Source organism: Pempheris klunzingeri, chromosome 24 (genome assembly GCF_042242105.1).
Source record: "Pempheris klunzingeri isolate RE-2024b chromosome 24, fPemKlu1.hap1, whole genome shotgun sequence".
Taxonomy (NCBI): Eukaryota; Metazoa; Chordata; class Actinopteri; order Acropomatiformes; family Pempheridae; genus Pempheris; species Pempheris klunzingeri.
In genome coordinates, this window is record NC_092035.1 from 9,146,770 (window position 1) to 9,162,675 (window position 15,906).

Sequence of the window (15,906 nt, forward strand, 5' to 3'; positions counted from 1 at the left end):
TTTACAAATCAACAGTCCACAACACTGCCTTGAACACAATATGTTACCTATCTGTGTAGAGGTTATGGTGGTCAAATATGTTTATGTGTATGTCTGTGTTTTTGCTCCTCTTCCTAGAACAGTGTGGGTGTGAGGGTGCAATTTCATCTCTTTCTTTGGATTTTCTGTTTATGTAGTTTGAATCTCTCTTTAGGTGTTGCTCTTTTTCTTGCTCAGGCTACCTACACAGTTCTTCTTTTACTTATTTCAAAATAGTGTACTCAGATATATATATAAAAAAAAAAAATCAGTGTGGAAGACAAACACAGACTGTGAGATGGAGAGGCTGTCTTTATGTGTGTTTGTAGTGTGTGTGATTCACCTTGATCTTGCCCTCGCAGTGAGGGAAGCCATCCAAAGGCGGCAACTCACACTTTTCCTGGGCTCCATTTAGGAGGTCTGGAGGTGGAGAGAGACAGAGAGAGAGAGACAGACAGAGAGAGACAAAAAAAAGAGAGTGAGAGAAAGAAAAAAAATCAATAAGATCGAGTCAGTTGGCTCCTAAAGTCTTTTACTGTCTGTAGCTTTAACAGGATGAATGATCTTTACACTGGAGGTGAAGCAGATGTAAACTTTAACATTTCAGGAACACATACTCCTACCCCACAGTTCATAATGCCTTTCCCTTCAGAGGTGTGAACAGGGAGGACGAAGACTGTGTTTCTTTGCTTTCTATATATCATCTATGACTTACAGAGAATGTCTGCACAGACCACTGTGAGCCAATAGGAGGCCACCACCACGAAGAAGTGTGTGGGTAACTGAACTACTGGCAGCTCTGTGTGTTGGACAATCATTTCCAACAGATGTAAACACACTGGACTGAACTAGAACCACTGCAGCTGTGTCACACACTTCTCTAGCTCTGACCATGTTCCCAAGGTTTCTTTATTTCCTTTGGTAACTAATTCACCGTTCAAGTAACCAACCTTTCCAAGGTAATTAATTATTAACTTATAACCCTTCCTCTTTGATACTAGTTATGGTCTGTATTTTGTTAGCAGAAGCCACTGAATGTATTTATATTCTTTATTTACCTCTCTATGAAGTAGCGTTCATCTAATTTCCACCTGTAACCCTTCAAACAAAACCCCTATGCAGCAATGTCTGAGAGCCTGCCTACCAAAGAAGCTTGTACATAAGCAGCCCATAGAAAATAACTGCCAACCTCTGGCCAAGTTATGAGGACGTTTGGCTAGCCGATGGTGTCAATTTCCCCTCCAGCTCAGGAGACAAACAAAAAGACCAGCAGACAGATGAAAAGCTGTTTTCATAATGCAAAGGTGATAGCATCTGTTGGATGACTCGACATTTGGCTGTGATTCAAAAGTGGGGACTTCCTTGTGTAAGAAATGAAATAGGATAAAAGAAGAAACCCAGGATGCGGCCCAACTGACAACCAACATGGCTGTGTGGTGAGGCTAAACAGGATGTGCCACAAAGTGAGGTTCCTCTAGCCACTACTAGAGATTTGTTTCAAAACCAAAATATAAAAAGGCAGCCTGAACAGATTTCTGTTTAAAAAGTCATGAAGTTGTGGGTCGGAGTGAGGATAGTAGAGGGTGTCATACACTGTACAGATTGTAAAGCCTCCTGAAGCAAATGGTGATTTGTGATATGGGGCCATATAAATAAAATTGATTTGACTTGATTTAACTTGGCTGCAGACGGTAAATTCTCTGCACTTTAGGCCAGTTGAATCTTTGTTAGTCTTGGAGTGACAGGTGGAGACTGCCCATTACTCTGCAGTCAGGGACGACTGTCAGCCAACAAGATCACCTTTGCCTTGGTAATCTGAACTCCATGACAATGGAAAACAGAGGTTGGGAAGCATTGAAGCGTTTCTGACCTGTTTGCTTTGTACAATGAAGCGGAGGAGAGTCACTCTCATGTGTTTCCCATATTGCTTTCAAATTCTGAGGAAGCCAATATCACCAGAGGATAAACATTCGTGGCTTTCATGCAGGCTTCCCTTCCATATAATCACCTTTTAGATATCCCCATTCAGAGACGTTAATGTCATCCCCACTGACCTTTACAGCCAGAATATAAATGATGTATTATGGCAGGCTGTGCAGTGAATGGATAAAAGTTTACAGGCAAACACCAAACTGATGTAACGAGTTGGTGGGTGGTGTTTAAAGAGGAGGGTGTGTTTGTGTGTTTAAGTAAGCATGTGTATGAAGATAATAAGCAGTGTCAACCCTGAGCCAGGCGTCTGTTGGGATGTAGGGTGGAGTAGAGGCTCCTCCATCATGTTCATCATCGCTTCTGTTCATTTGCAACAACAAGCTGCTGCAGTGAACATTTATTCTGCAGGTAAACTTTTTTTTTCCTCTCCTCCTCTTTCTGTGCTGCTTCATCACCTAGATTAGTAGGAAAACACTCGCTCTCGCTCGCTCCCTCACCAGTGTGTATCAGGGAGGAATGAGAGATAAAAGAGAGGCGATGACATGCCACAGAGTGCTTCAACTAAAAACATCACCAGTTAGATGGAAAGCCACCAACACAAGTTTCCATCCACTGCTTCAGTCACCATCTAGGGAGGGAGCAGAGGGGACGTTAGGTCTATGTATGGTTGTGTTGGAGCCTCAGTACGACAGAGCCCCTTAAGACATACATGTCCCGTCACTATGGCTTGCATGAATTATCGTTACCTTCATGAAACTGTTGGCTGTTGTATGCCACCATAGTGAAATGCCACTCTGTATCGCTGTGACATTTCAAACTATTGTGAAGATTGTATCTGACAACAAGTCTCTTCTGTCAGTAAACAGTCCAGCTTTAGCTGCCAGCAAATGTAATTTTCCAGCCCCATATGTTTTAGCTAAATACTGGGTGAAGCAATGTACTTATTTGAGTAATTGTTTAGTTATATGTCTCATATAGCATGTTCAGTATCAATTGGCATATTTTAATATCATTTTGTAACGTTAGCAGGGATACATTTTTCACTGTATTGTTTTGTGCCTAATGGATTGATCAGTAATCCCATAGATAAAACCTAATCCAGACAATCCTGGCTCAAACACAGTTTTATGCTGCTTATTATAGCAGGTGTATCATGTCAAAATCAATTGTGCCTGTTAGTCTTTGAACACTCGGTTAATATAGTCCATTAATCAATCTTTATTTATATAGCGCCAATTCAGACAAAGTGTCATCTCATAAAGAGAAGCTCTAAACCAAACTCTTTCATTAAATGAGAGACCCAACGATTCAAGAATTCAATTCTTGACAAGAAAGTCAATGTATGATCATTCCCATGTGCAACGGACTGACACTCCTTTTCTCAAGAGGATCACATTCTCCTGGTTATTCATATCATTCCAGTAATTTCTGCTTAACAGCTTAATACTCTTGAAACAGGACCTTCAGTATTTTATATATATTTATATATATATATTTGGATCAAGTAGCTTGTGAAAAATTAGGTGTGCTGAATTACAAGGTTACAGCTGTTATTTCCATGTGTACAGACATACATCTAGTATTGAATCGGACTCTGTGTCACAGACGCCCAATGATGAAGGACTTATATCAGAATGGGGCCAAAAAAGACCCGAACAGTCTGGGTCAAAAAGAAGTGGAGCGTGGATTTACCACTGAGCTGTAAACATGATGCAGGCAAACAAACACTTCACTCTAGTGCAAATAGAGAAGTTTCAAGCATGCATCACGCTTGTCCCCTTGTCTAGCGCCTTCACAGTCATATTGAGGCTCACATATTCTAGCTCTCTTTTTTTTACCATTTGTGTTCTTCTTGTTCCATCTTGTTCTTTTTGCTGCACTTTCTTCTTATTGCCTTTGTGCTCTCTTTTTTGCTGTAAATCACGCTGTGGGGATTTTGTTTATTGAGACGGCTGCCTTAAGAAACCTGACTTGTGATTTGTTGTTTGGTTAAGTGACTGTCTTGTGCAACACACAAGAGCCACAAGCATTGAGTGAGTTGCTTTTATCTCGTCCTTCAGACACCCAGTCGGTCCAGTCAGTTTGCCAACCAACCAAACCAAACACCCGACTGGGCAGCCTGTCATTCACACTGTCATTCAGCCAGACAGTGAGTGCCAAAGCCACCAGGCAAATATTCTCCTAGCTTTAATCAAGCAGAAGAAGCTGCTGCCAAGGAGCGGCTAAATATAGCTGCCTTCATAATCAAACACAGCAGAGGTGGTGCTGTTTCAAAGGGGGGCGGTTCCTCATCGTTCACCTCCACCACAACAAGCGTGGATATCAATCCAACCAAACCCCTACCCGCTTCTTTCACCATTTGTGTTTAGTGTAGACAAAGCAACGTGTAATCACAAGCTGCTACGCATTAGAACTGAGCAAGATGTGGTTTAAGTAACACACCCTGGCAAACCGTCAAGGAGCATTAGTAGAGCTTTTACAGACCAGGAAAATTCCCAGGTAGACTTCAGCACACCGAGGCAGCTGCATATGTGCTGTCCAACATACCCCGTGACACTGAATAGGGTGACGTGAGGTGTGACTGATGACTTGAAGCGATAATGTGAGCGAACCGAGCACCAAACCACACCTCGGTTGTGCAAACACAGCTACAAAAAAAACTAAAGCACACGAAGGAGCTAAAATGACAAACCTTCTTCAAATAGTTCTAACTACAGTTCACAAAGCGCTACGGCAATTGAATAAAAGCAGACAACGAAAGAGGTTAATTATTAACAGATAAAAATAAGACATCACCACAGGCTAAAGTGATCTAAATAAAGGGTGAATAGCATATAAAAATAATGAGGTAAAGTGATCTGAAATGTACAGAGAACCAGAGGCAGAAAACAGATGAGATCATTTAAAGTTGCGTAAGATGTCCAAGAGCCTCTCACAGTACTGAGGTCACCATTAGCCGGTTCCCAGCACACAGTGCTGGCCATCTGATAGCCCTTAAATAGCATCCTCTCTGACAATAAGCTATGTTGCACACACAGGGTTATTTTCCCTCTTTCTCCATGTGTGTGTCCGTCCAAGTCCATGAGGTAATCTGACATTTGACAACTCCAGAATTGGATTGAGGACATCTGGTTTACGTTATTCTCTCTCTTGTATACTTCTCCCCCCCCCCCCCCCCCATCTCTCATTGATTTCATTCTCAGGCACACTAAACTAAAAACCTTCCCTCAAATCTGCCAAGGCCAGGCTTCTATGGTACAGTCTGGTCAAAGAAGTGTGACACTGACTAAATCTATTGGCATATAAGAGAAGGGTTATGGGAGTTTTGTGACAATTACGCTACGAGTTTTTAACAAAGACGCCTCGGCAATGAAGAAGCATGATATAAAGTAAATGATGTGTCACCATGATGACTCTATTAAGATGAAAGTTTGAATAATATGAATAAAAAATTCAAGGGTGAAAAGTGCAGCTTTCCTCATCTCTTTGTCCTCTGATCTACCAGCTTAGAAACACTAATTTTAGATGCACTTTGCAAGAAGAGGCAGAGGTATCAGTGTGTGTGTGTGTGTGTGTGTGTGTGTGTGTGTGTGTGTGTGTGTGTGTGTGTGTGTCTGTGGCAGCTCATCAATTAGAGAGAAAGCAGGCTGGCTGATGGAGTGCGTCCTCTCAGCCACAGAGTATCAACAGCTGTGCAGGTGAGGAGAGGTTGGGGAGATAATCACACCACTAACACAGAATGAGAAAAAGAAAGTCAGATTGATGCCTAAATGTTGAAAGTACGGCTTAGGCTATATATGAGTGTGGTAATTATTATTATAGGCCTCTTATACATACAGCTGGCATTTTCTGGTGCCTTTTCTGTCACATATTGAACTATGAATAAAACAATTAAAAGTAAGTCTGTTCCTGTGTGCTGCCAAAGCAGAGAGGAAAAGTCTGTCAGTCGGTGCAAAAAAATGTCGTGTGGAACTACAGGGGGGTGTAAACAGTAAAGTACAATGTTACCATGGAGTCGGTCAGTTAGCTTTGTGTTTTTGCAATTTTGGCAAGTTGTCACTGAATAAGCTATTAACAGTTCCTCTTCCTGTTTGCAGGATGTAGAGACTATTACCAGATCACTCTGAAGTGGAAGAAAATTATGTAAATGTACTGATTCTCAGGCGAGCTATGAAGAGCAATTTTTTCTTTTTTTCTTTGATTTCAAACATAGCTGATCAGATAGCTAAAACTGCTCAATGCACTTTGTCGTACAAGAGAAGAAATAATTTCCTTTTTGTTCTGATGGGCTTTTTTTCATATGCGCTTAAAGAAAACAGTTGGTTCTTTGTGACTTTCATGAGGGGAGTGGACAACATAAAAAGCTCAAGAAGGAAAAAGGAAATTGCATGACATGTCATCTGTGACGAACAGGAGATTTAATGACTTCTAACTCTGGTCACATGCTAAAGCCCCAATCAACAAACACAACAGAGCACACTTTTCACTTTTACTACATGAGTGTGACCGGTGAGATTTATTGTACACATCTGATGAAACCTCCAAACCCCTGAATTATCCAAAGCCCTCATCTATACCCTGCCATCTGACGGCACACAGCCGTGTAACACACACTACAGACGCGCACATGCCCTGCACTGCCTCTGGTCCACACAACTGTTCCGCAGTGAAGTCCTGGAGGCAAAATACCAAATCCAAATTTCCCCATGTACCCCTGCTCTCTGGGCCATGTTGAGTTTCCCTTTTTCTCTCCCTTCCTCTGCTGCAAAGAGCACAACGGCTGTTGTCTGGCTGTAATCAATCCCCCTTTTGTGCTCCAGCAATCTGATCGGCCCACTGTTCTCTCCGAAAATATCTGAGAGGAAGATTCGGCTTTTTGCACCAAGAGCGGCTTGAAGACACGAAGCAGCCAAAAAACCTTGATTAGCTCTCATCATCATTGCAGAGTTATGACTAATGTTCCGCTGTTGATTTGGACAAATGGGGGAAAGCTGCAAGTTTAGGCAGTGAGACACGCTGGACTTTGAGTGTTGTGTCGCCAAAGAACTTGTTTGTTGTTGTAAAGGGATGAAACCGAGAATAGCTACATGCAGGTTTCATAAAATGTTCCATTTCCTATGAAACTGCTTAAATTAAGGAAACATTTTCACCCACCTGCCAGACATATGCATTTCCTGTAAACAGTGAAATTAGTACATACTCAGCAGGGCACTGCAGAGGAGCTGAAAATATTCTGTGTTGTCATTAGCAAAACAGCCCGAGAGCCACAGAGCTGCGTGATGCAGAACTGTTTAGCTTCCTGTAAAATGCGAATGCATGTGCAAGCCTATAACACATCCATGAACAAGTGTATAACATTATACACTTGTTAGTCACTGTGCAAATTAATTTTACATGCATACATGTACATACATACATACTCTCAGTTCAAGTGTGTTTACATCTGCCGCTCTATCCTACGATTTGGATCCTGCCACTCTTAGCTAGAGAAAAATGATCTGCAGTGAATGGAAGATGAAGCCCGAGGTGTTGTGGAGGCTTGCGTGCATTATGTACACACGTGTGAATGTTGGTGGGGGGGGGGAACTGCCCGGGGAAAATGGTTGATATTTGGTAGAAAGAGGCTGTGGCTTTAACCAGCACACCAACAATACTGGGACAGACAAAATGGTGGAAAGAGGATGCAGAGCGAGATGGAGCGCAGCATACAAACAGAAGCAGACATACAGTATGCAGAGAGCGAAGAGAGAGATGGGAGAAACAGAACATTATGACAAAGAGTGCATGGGTGAAAGAAGTGTATACATTCTCATTTTCCTTTGCTTGGGCAATTCTGTGGACTCACATGCTTTCACATTAGGACTGATGTAAAACCCTGACTTTCCATGTCTGAAACACCCCCCAGAAGTACCATAGCTATGAAATTTCACGATCAGTGGAGTCTCTATGAAGCAGTCAATGAACTGAACTCAGGAGGAAGGGAAAACACTTGTCGAGAGTGAAACAAAGACAGGAAGAGTCGGTGAAAAAGTGGGGTGCACGTGTCCCAGCCACTGGTGTGTTAGCCACAGATGTTCCTCCCATCCCACCCCTGCCTCCTCAATCAGCCACAACCTCAAGAGGGATGGGGGTGCCTGCGGGGAAGAGAGAGGAAAGAGAGAGAATGTGTGTTTGTGTGAATGTGGTGGTGAAGGGCCCTCCTCTATGGATGTGTGTGTGTTTTCCTGGAATGGCCTCAACTGACTTGTGATTTGGCCGATTTACAGGTTAAGTTTAGCAAAAAGCTAAACGTAATTGAATTGTTGCTACACTGCAGGCAGCCCTAACCCTTTGTTTCAGCAAAAAACCACTGTCTCAATGCTGGTAATGTGTATTTCATACATAGAACCGGGGAACACATGACGAGTTCAGTCCAATGATAGACTAAACAGACACCTTCAAAAGTCACTGCCTCCTAAAAGACGACAGGAAACATGAGTCACAGACTACATTCTCTGGACTTCATGTATTATAGCACCATTAAATAATGAATTTCAGGGAAACTTCAAAAAAAGATATGGCGTGTTGGAATGTAACTGAAAATAACCATTTTAACAAGCCTGTTAAATATGCAGTAGGGAAACACAAAGTGGGCTGATTTGTGGGTGATTTTTGGTTTTTGATGCAACAGACAGTTTGTGCATCCGTTATTATTCTAACATTTATTTTCATTACATCAATTCATCTGCCCATTTTTGCCTTTTTTCTTTCTCATCATTTGATAGAGCAGCTGAAACAAGTGACTTTCTGAAAAATGACTGATTAATCAAAATTGTTACAGATTCATTTCCTGCTGACCAACACATTGGTTAATTGACTAATTAATCATTACAGCTCTAGCCTGTATACGGCAGTGAAAAAATAATATACACCAGGCATCTCATGTAGAAATTTAATACAAGTTAATAAAATGATTAGTTGATATGAGATTTCAGATTACCTCCGGCTAAAAGCAGAGTGTATGTTGGTTTGTTATGTGCTGCATATTAGAGATCAGTGCTCTCTACAATAATGGGTCAGATACAATTGAATATGATTTTTTTTAAAGGGAGTTTTATAATTATTGGGGGCTACAGCTTTCTAAAGTTTTAACAGCCAGCTTCAAGTTGTTGATTGGAAGCGGTGAAGCAATGAAATGAAATTAGAGCCAACAAAGTGGTAACGCCCTCCACTTTTAAATGTCTGATACTCATGCTGGTATCTCTGAATTGTATTCTGCTGCTAGAAATAGTCTGCATTCCCAGTTTACCTTTCGGTCTCCGAGATAAACGAGAGTGTTTAACATGGCTATGGAGTTACATTTAAAAATGTTGCATATATTAAAATACTTGTGCCAGTGTTTTCTGGGGTTTGAGGGAATGTTTCCTAATGTTACTTCCAGGCGTGATTTAAGCATCACATTCTTCCAGTTAACTGTATGATGATCCCACAAGCCCCATCAACAAGGCCTCAGGAAGCATTTCCAGGCTCTACGCAGCGCCAGGCACAAAACATAATGAAAGCAAACATGTCTGCAGATTCTTGCTATTTGTTTACAACACTGCTATAAGAAGAACTGATGCACTCCATATGGGAGGGAAGGACCTGCAACAAGATGCAGGACAAATTCACACTTGTGTATGTGTGTTTCCAGTGATGGATCCCATATGCAAATGAAAACATGCACACACACTACAAAGGTGCCAGTGGGAGAGCCTGTCTGTGCTTGTTGCCAGTTGGAAAGTCCTGAAGAGGCTCAGTCCTCTCAACTGTGTCCTGTCAACCTCTAAAAACAGGCCGGTAAGCACAAGATGCCGATGCTGTAGAGCTCAGAAACGCTTCCTCTCCAGATGTCCGCATCAAAGGTGTCAAGATTCAGATGTGGTCGCTCCAATTGCAGGCTCTTAAATTGACTGTTTATGAAATCAAACCCCACATTTGGTACTAGCCATGATCAGCATTTTTATGTATTAGGTTTTATTGTTAGTGATGTACTCTCGAACGCTGGGTTCAAATAAGATTCACCTACACAAAGGATTTACAGTAAATTCAGCACAATTGCATCTAATTAATAACAGCCTCAACTGTTTGCTGTTTTTACACTGTATGCGAGGTACCACTTCCTACTGCAGCTGCTTTAAATTAGAAGTGTTAAAACGTAATGTGGCTTTTATTCTGAACCGAGACAATTTTATAGAATACACCTTTAAAATGCAAGAAAAACAACAATAAAATGGAAATAAACCATTTCTCTGACTAACATTTCAGTAGCTTTGTCTGTATATAATGGTTTGTTGCTGCAGCCTGCAGTATAAAAAAGATGAGCATGAAATAAAACACCACAATGCAATAAATCACCACCACTACAAAAGTAATGATTACAATTCTGCTCTCAATTGTGCTGCTCTGCAATCTACATCAGGCTGTAGAGTGATGAGTGTCAGGATTCATGCGAGTGAAAGTGAGTGGGAGACGACAGCGTCTCTCAGTGACTTATTAGCACTGAGTGGGTTTGTGTGTATATGTGTACGTTATTAGTATTGATCTGTAGACTGAAGAGGTAAACAGGCCTTACAGAGCATAATGAAGACCACAGACTCTGCTCTAAATGAACACAATCCCTCCAGATGTTTTTTGTATTAAAATGGTAATTGTGTGGTGACTGCTCGTAAATGTAATTTTTCAGGTTTTGCTGGAAAATAATCCGTAAGTGTAACACTGAAATCGGCCAACTTTAAGTTGGATACTGTGAGTATATCAGCTAAATGTTTCAAATGAAATTAAGTTCAGGGACCAATGAAATCATTTGGTAACTAGGGCGCCAGCAATCCCCAGCAGAGACCCAGTCCTTGTCCCTTTCCTTAATTGACATTGAAACCTTGGATCTCATCTTTCACTGTGAATGGCAAACAGAGATGCAAGCGGATCAATAGCTGAAAGAGACAAAGCAGTGAAGACGCCCTGAGCTGTGAAAGCACAGCTCTCTGCTTACCAAAAAAGCGAGCCGTGTCAGAAAGACAGGACACTACAAATCAGCCAAATGTCACTGGCAGTGTGGCTGCAGGAGATGTAGGAGATGTTGATAACTTTAAACACTCGCAAGGGGCGGGGAAATATATCACAGAGGGAACAAAATGGAGAAAGAAGGAAGCGAGGGTCTGTTAGATGGCTGCAAATCACCACCTGACCATTCATTACATCTGTCTCTACGCCTGGGTGTTTGTGTGCATGTAGGAGGAGATTACATTTCCACGCCACGGCCCACAGATGAAACACTGCAGGGGAGGTTGATTAGCCACATCAGCGAGACATGGCAAGACAAGACGTCACAGACTGCTGTTGGACCGAGTCCCATCTGCCTCCTGCTAGGCACCAACCAAGGCCAGATAAACTTGGTTAAGTAGGCCCAGGCTATTCCTGTGCATGGGCAGAGCTAGCACTGCAGTAAATAAAAACGTGGCAAGTTAACATGATTGTTTTTCAAAGCGCTAATTTGGCAAAGTTTGTACAGCACGGACAATGGAGTGTGACTGTGAAGCCATGAGAGTGGGCCACATTTTTGTGAGATGACCGATCACAAGAAAGAAGCAGTGTTCCTCAGTGCGGACGCAGCTGTTAGTTCCCAACAGCAGCAGTAAGTGGCAGAGAAAAAGGTCTAGTAGCTGTTCACACGTCAACACGAGGCTCAGTGAGAAACGTGAAGCTTTGCTGTGGTGTTTCTGATGAAATGGTAAACCAGTCTGTAATCTACTTGTTACAATGAAGTCGTATTCAATGAATGTTTTAAAACTTTTGTTTGAAAGAAATTCTGAATTTTGACCTGGAAGCAAATCCTCACAGGCTTTTCGAGTCCCTCAACATTTATGTCCCTAAATATTAATGTTTTTCTTTCAAAATAGCCTCAACCGTATTTGTGCAATGTGGGATTTCAGAGAGCTAGCATCAGAAGAAATAGCAACATACTTTATTTAACAAAGGAAGAAGAGTAATAGACAAAGTATAACAGCTATAAGAGCTCTTGTGCCTCTTCTATAGAAAAAACTTCTGTGTTTTATAGATTTCTGCTACATCAAATGTCTTATTCAACAACAGACATTGGTTTTCGTTACTGAGCTGAGCAGCCCCTTCCTGCCAGGGTGAAAGTATATTTAAAAGTTTCAGCGTTCAGGGCTTCAACAGAAACAGGTTTTCAGAACAGTGTGATCTCAGTCATGTGCAGGTGTAACAGCGTGTGTTTCCATTGCCCTGTTTTTGTGCAGTTTGCACCGGATTAAAAAAATTTGAATTTAATTTGAAAAACTCCAAGCTGAAGGAAATAAAAGGCAGGAATAAATTTTGAATATCTAAAAGATACAGGTTTGGTCTCGGACATGCCAGAGTCCATGGCAAAGAGAATGTATACAATTGAGGTGGGAACAGTGCAGTCCCTGGGCTGCTGCTCTGCTCCATCTTGATAGAGGCCCCTCTGAAAGCCAGGCGTGTTCCTCTCACTGTCCAGATTCTTATCTCTGTAATTGCCTTCCAGTCAGGGAGGAGCACTCGTGCAGTTGGCAATAGCGCTGCCTGCCACCCACTCCAAAACAGGAGACATGCTCCAATGGAGACTCTGGAGCGTCAGGTCCTTTAGTTCACTGCCAAGAGAGATGTGGTTGCCGCTTTGTCAGCTTGACCTGCATTCACGATCCAAATGCTGTCTCTCAAGGGTACTGCTAGGTGTTTTAAGAGAACAGGACATTGCAGGTTTATTGACGTGTGTCACAGGTCCAGGTACGATCTCTCCACAACACAGGAGCTCCAGCCAAGAGTGCCGACAACAGTATATGAGATTAGTGTCTCATCTCTAGTGTCCACAATGTCCAGATTGAGACAGACAGAGAAGTGACTCTAGTACACACTGCCTAAGAAGACTAGGCTACAATTTTAACAAGACTTATATCAACCTATTTAACTATTATCTTTTTATGTATTCCTATAAAACCTTACTTTACAATATTATTATTTATTTCCATTATGAATTATTGGTCTGATTATAGTTATCATCATTTGGTGTATAAATGCAAGAAAATGGAAAAATATTCACATTTGAGAAGCTCAAACTGGAGACTTTTTAGCATTTTTACTTTAAAAAATGACTTCTGTGATTGATGAATTATCAGAATTGTTGCTAATTATTTTCTATTGATTCACTAATGGTTTAATCAACTAATTGTTTCAGCTCTACTGACAGTCAAAACTCATGATTCATTCATATGATGAGAAAATAACTATAAAATTTATCTCAAACATTGATGTCAAGACATGAGAAAAAGACGTGAGAGTGAAACTAAATGATTGTTGGAGCATAACCCAGGTGAAACCAGATAGACAAGAAACTATGTGTTCAAAGAATGTTGGATTACTGATCAGTAAATAGAAAGACTTTAAACAGAAACAAGGACCTTTGAGTCATCATGGTAGTCAGAGGCTGTCTATTATCTTGATAATGGTCGCTGTCATTCAATTCTACAACCAAATTTCCCTGGTTGGTTTATCTCACCTCATCTCATCTAATATGATGCTCTTACCCATAAAGTAGGACAACTTAATCCTATTCAACTTGCTGTCTTAAAACATAAAAAGGCAGCGTCAACATTTGATTAAAAAAAAAAACCAGCAGTGCAGCAGCTGTCATTAGTAATCCATCCGTTTAAATGCGACTCTGTAAAACTCAATCAGCCTAATCCAGTTGTGCATTTATTGCTTTAGAGTACAGACTCCACATTCCTACTGTTTAATGCTGCACAAACTACAGAGAGCGACTCCCAGGGTTCCAGAAAAACCAACACCTCGCTCTCTCAACTGGGCTGAATTCATCATCTGAAAGCTGGCAGGAAAATCAATGAAAACTAATAAAAGGGTCATGCAGCGTGAACGGAGGCCTTATTTGAATTATGTCCAAGGATACGGCTTGGTCCTATAAAGTGCCTGCTGTGCACTGTGCAATACTGGCACAGTTTAGTTGGTTGTATGCCTCGGGAAAGTTATTCACTATGGGAATTTCTGAAATGAAACAAGGGTCATAGAAAACAGCCACAATCAGCTTATCCTCATTTTTAATTGGTCCCGTCTTGTGTTTATTGTGCGCTTTCATGTCCTGAACAACAGTGTTTCTGTGGAAATTGAAATTGTGCAAAACTTTCCCAAACATGAGTCACAGATCTTGGGAATAATGACGTTCTGAAGCCTACTTACTCTAAGAGGATGGATCTGGAGAGACACAACTCTTTTGTCCCTTTTCTCTTGAAGCTCCAATCCTTTGGGACAGGGTTTCTGCCTTTACTGAAATCCAGACTTAAGACGAATCCTTTCAGCTTTCCCTCCCTGTCCACCTTACCGCAACAACACACACACGAACACTGCAGACTATTCGAAAGCTAAAACAAAAAATGCAATACATACCAGCCACGTTAACTTTTTCGGAGTTAGTGGCGCTGGGCGTGGCAGTGCTGGTGCCGTTGGTTAGGTTGCCCCCTGTGCCGTTGTAGATGTTTTCCACCTTGGACTCTAGCTTGCCAAGCCTCAGCATGATGTTATCCAGCAGCACCGCAAGGGTCTTCTTCAAGTCTGCGAGTAAAGACGTCAGTCAGATTATTGGGGTAATTGTGAAAGCTTTTTTTACTGAAACTGCTTAAAATGGCATTTCATTAGAAATGTATCTGTTGTTGTATCAGACTGTCAGTGTCTAGATACGTATTGTCAGTGCGTTAGTCCTCACTTTACGTTAACAAAACTTTGTTTAAATAAATGCTTGTTTCACTAAGAAACCATGATTTTACTTACTCATATTCTTAATAGCAACAGTGTTGGATAAATAAATAGATAAAATGTCTGCTATAGACATAAGTCTTCATTATCAACAGAGTTATCTAATAAGTGATGCTCCAGAAGAGACCATATGACACAGATTTTTATTTCTATCTGATTACCTGAGAAATTCTTCCAATTAATTCATTACCACTTAGCTAATCGTTGCAGTAAATACACGCGTGTAAGTTAAGCGGCATCCTGTAGTCTGGGGAACCTTGCTCAACTACAGCGTGTCTTAAAATGTACAACCTGCCCCGAGGCAGTCAGCTTGAGACTCATTTATATGTAAAACTGGAGCCTCTGCGTCTTTGCGGGTGACCTTGCTGATTCATTTGGGTCTTTGCATTTCTGTGGGCATCTTTTTTCCGTGAGCATTTATCTGCATAAGACACAGTTAATAGTAGAACAGACAGGGGCGGGGTCGCTGGCCAGTAATGAGATGGATGGGTTTACATTCAAAATGTTAAGCCATGGCATTTCTTAGCCTTACGTAATGTGGTTTTTGTCTGATAATGTAACCTGCAGCAATTGCAGTGACATTTACACAGAAATGCTATGGTGTTTCAAGCTGCTGCAACTGGTACATACAGTACAACAACAAATATTTCACTGTCAACATCATGCTACAGCAAAGCACTGTTTTAATCGTCATACTCGTAGTATACTACCAATGCATTGGCCTATATGTGTGCAGAACCGATCCAGAGTGCATCCCACTTGCTTTCCTCAGACGATGATAATTGCAGCTTGTCTATCACATACAAGCGCCACATTTTCCCTCGCCGTGATGCATTTGACACGCCAGTTTTCATCACGTCAGAGAGATTGGCAAGGGCACAACGAGGCCTGGCAGAGCTCACCAGCCTGATTCGTGTGAAGAGAAACGCCAGAGCATTTGTCTGATTTGGACGCTTTGCGCGCTGGGAGGAGCAGATGCACAGAGAGCAGCGCAGTGAGACTGGGAAGAAACCAAACGGAAAGCTTTGGAGCAGCAGCCTTGCCAAGCTATTGGGCTGAACATAATTAGAAAAAAAAGGGGTGAGCCCAGAGTTAATGCCCCCCTCTGTTCACCTCTGGCACATAGGCCTTTGC

General features: G+C 41.6%; 1 protein-coding gene across 1 annotated transcript in view; it reads right to left on the reverse strand.

The window, feature by feature from the left end:
- The window catches only part of mgat5 (alpha-1,6-mannosylglycoprotein 6-beta-N-acetylglucosaminyltransferase), a 75,608-nt gene that overhangs the window by 43,431 nt on the left and 16,271 nt on the right, over positions 1 to 15,906 (reverse strand). The window contains exons 3-4 of the mRNA XM_070855439.1: positions 14,407 to 14,571; positions 362 to 438 (exon numbers count right to left, since the gene is read on the reverse strand). Of these exons, the coding sequence (XP_070711540.1) occupies positions 362 to 438; positions 14,407 to 14,571 (242 nt within the window). The remainder of the gene's footprint in view (positions 1 to 361; positions 439 to 14,406; positions 14,572 to 15,906) is intronic.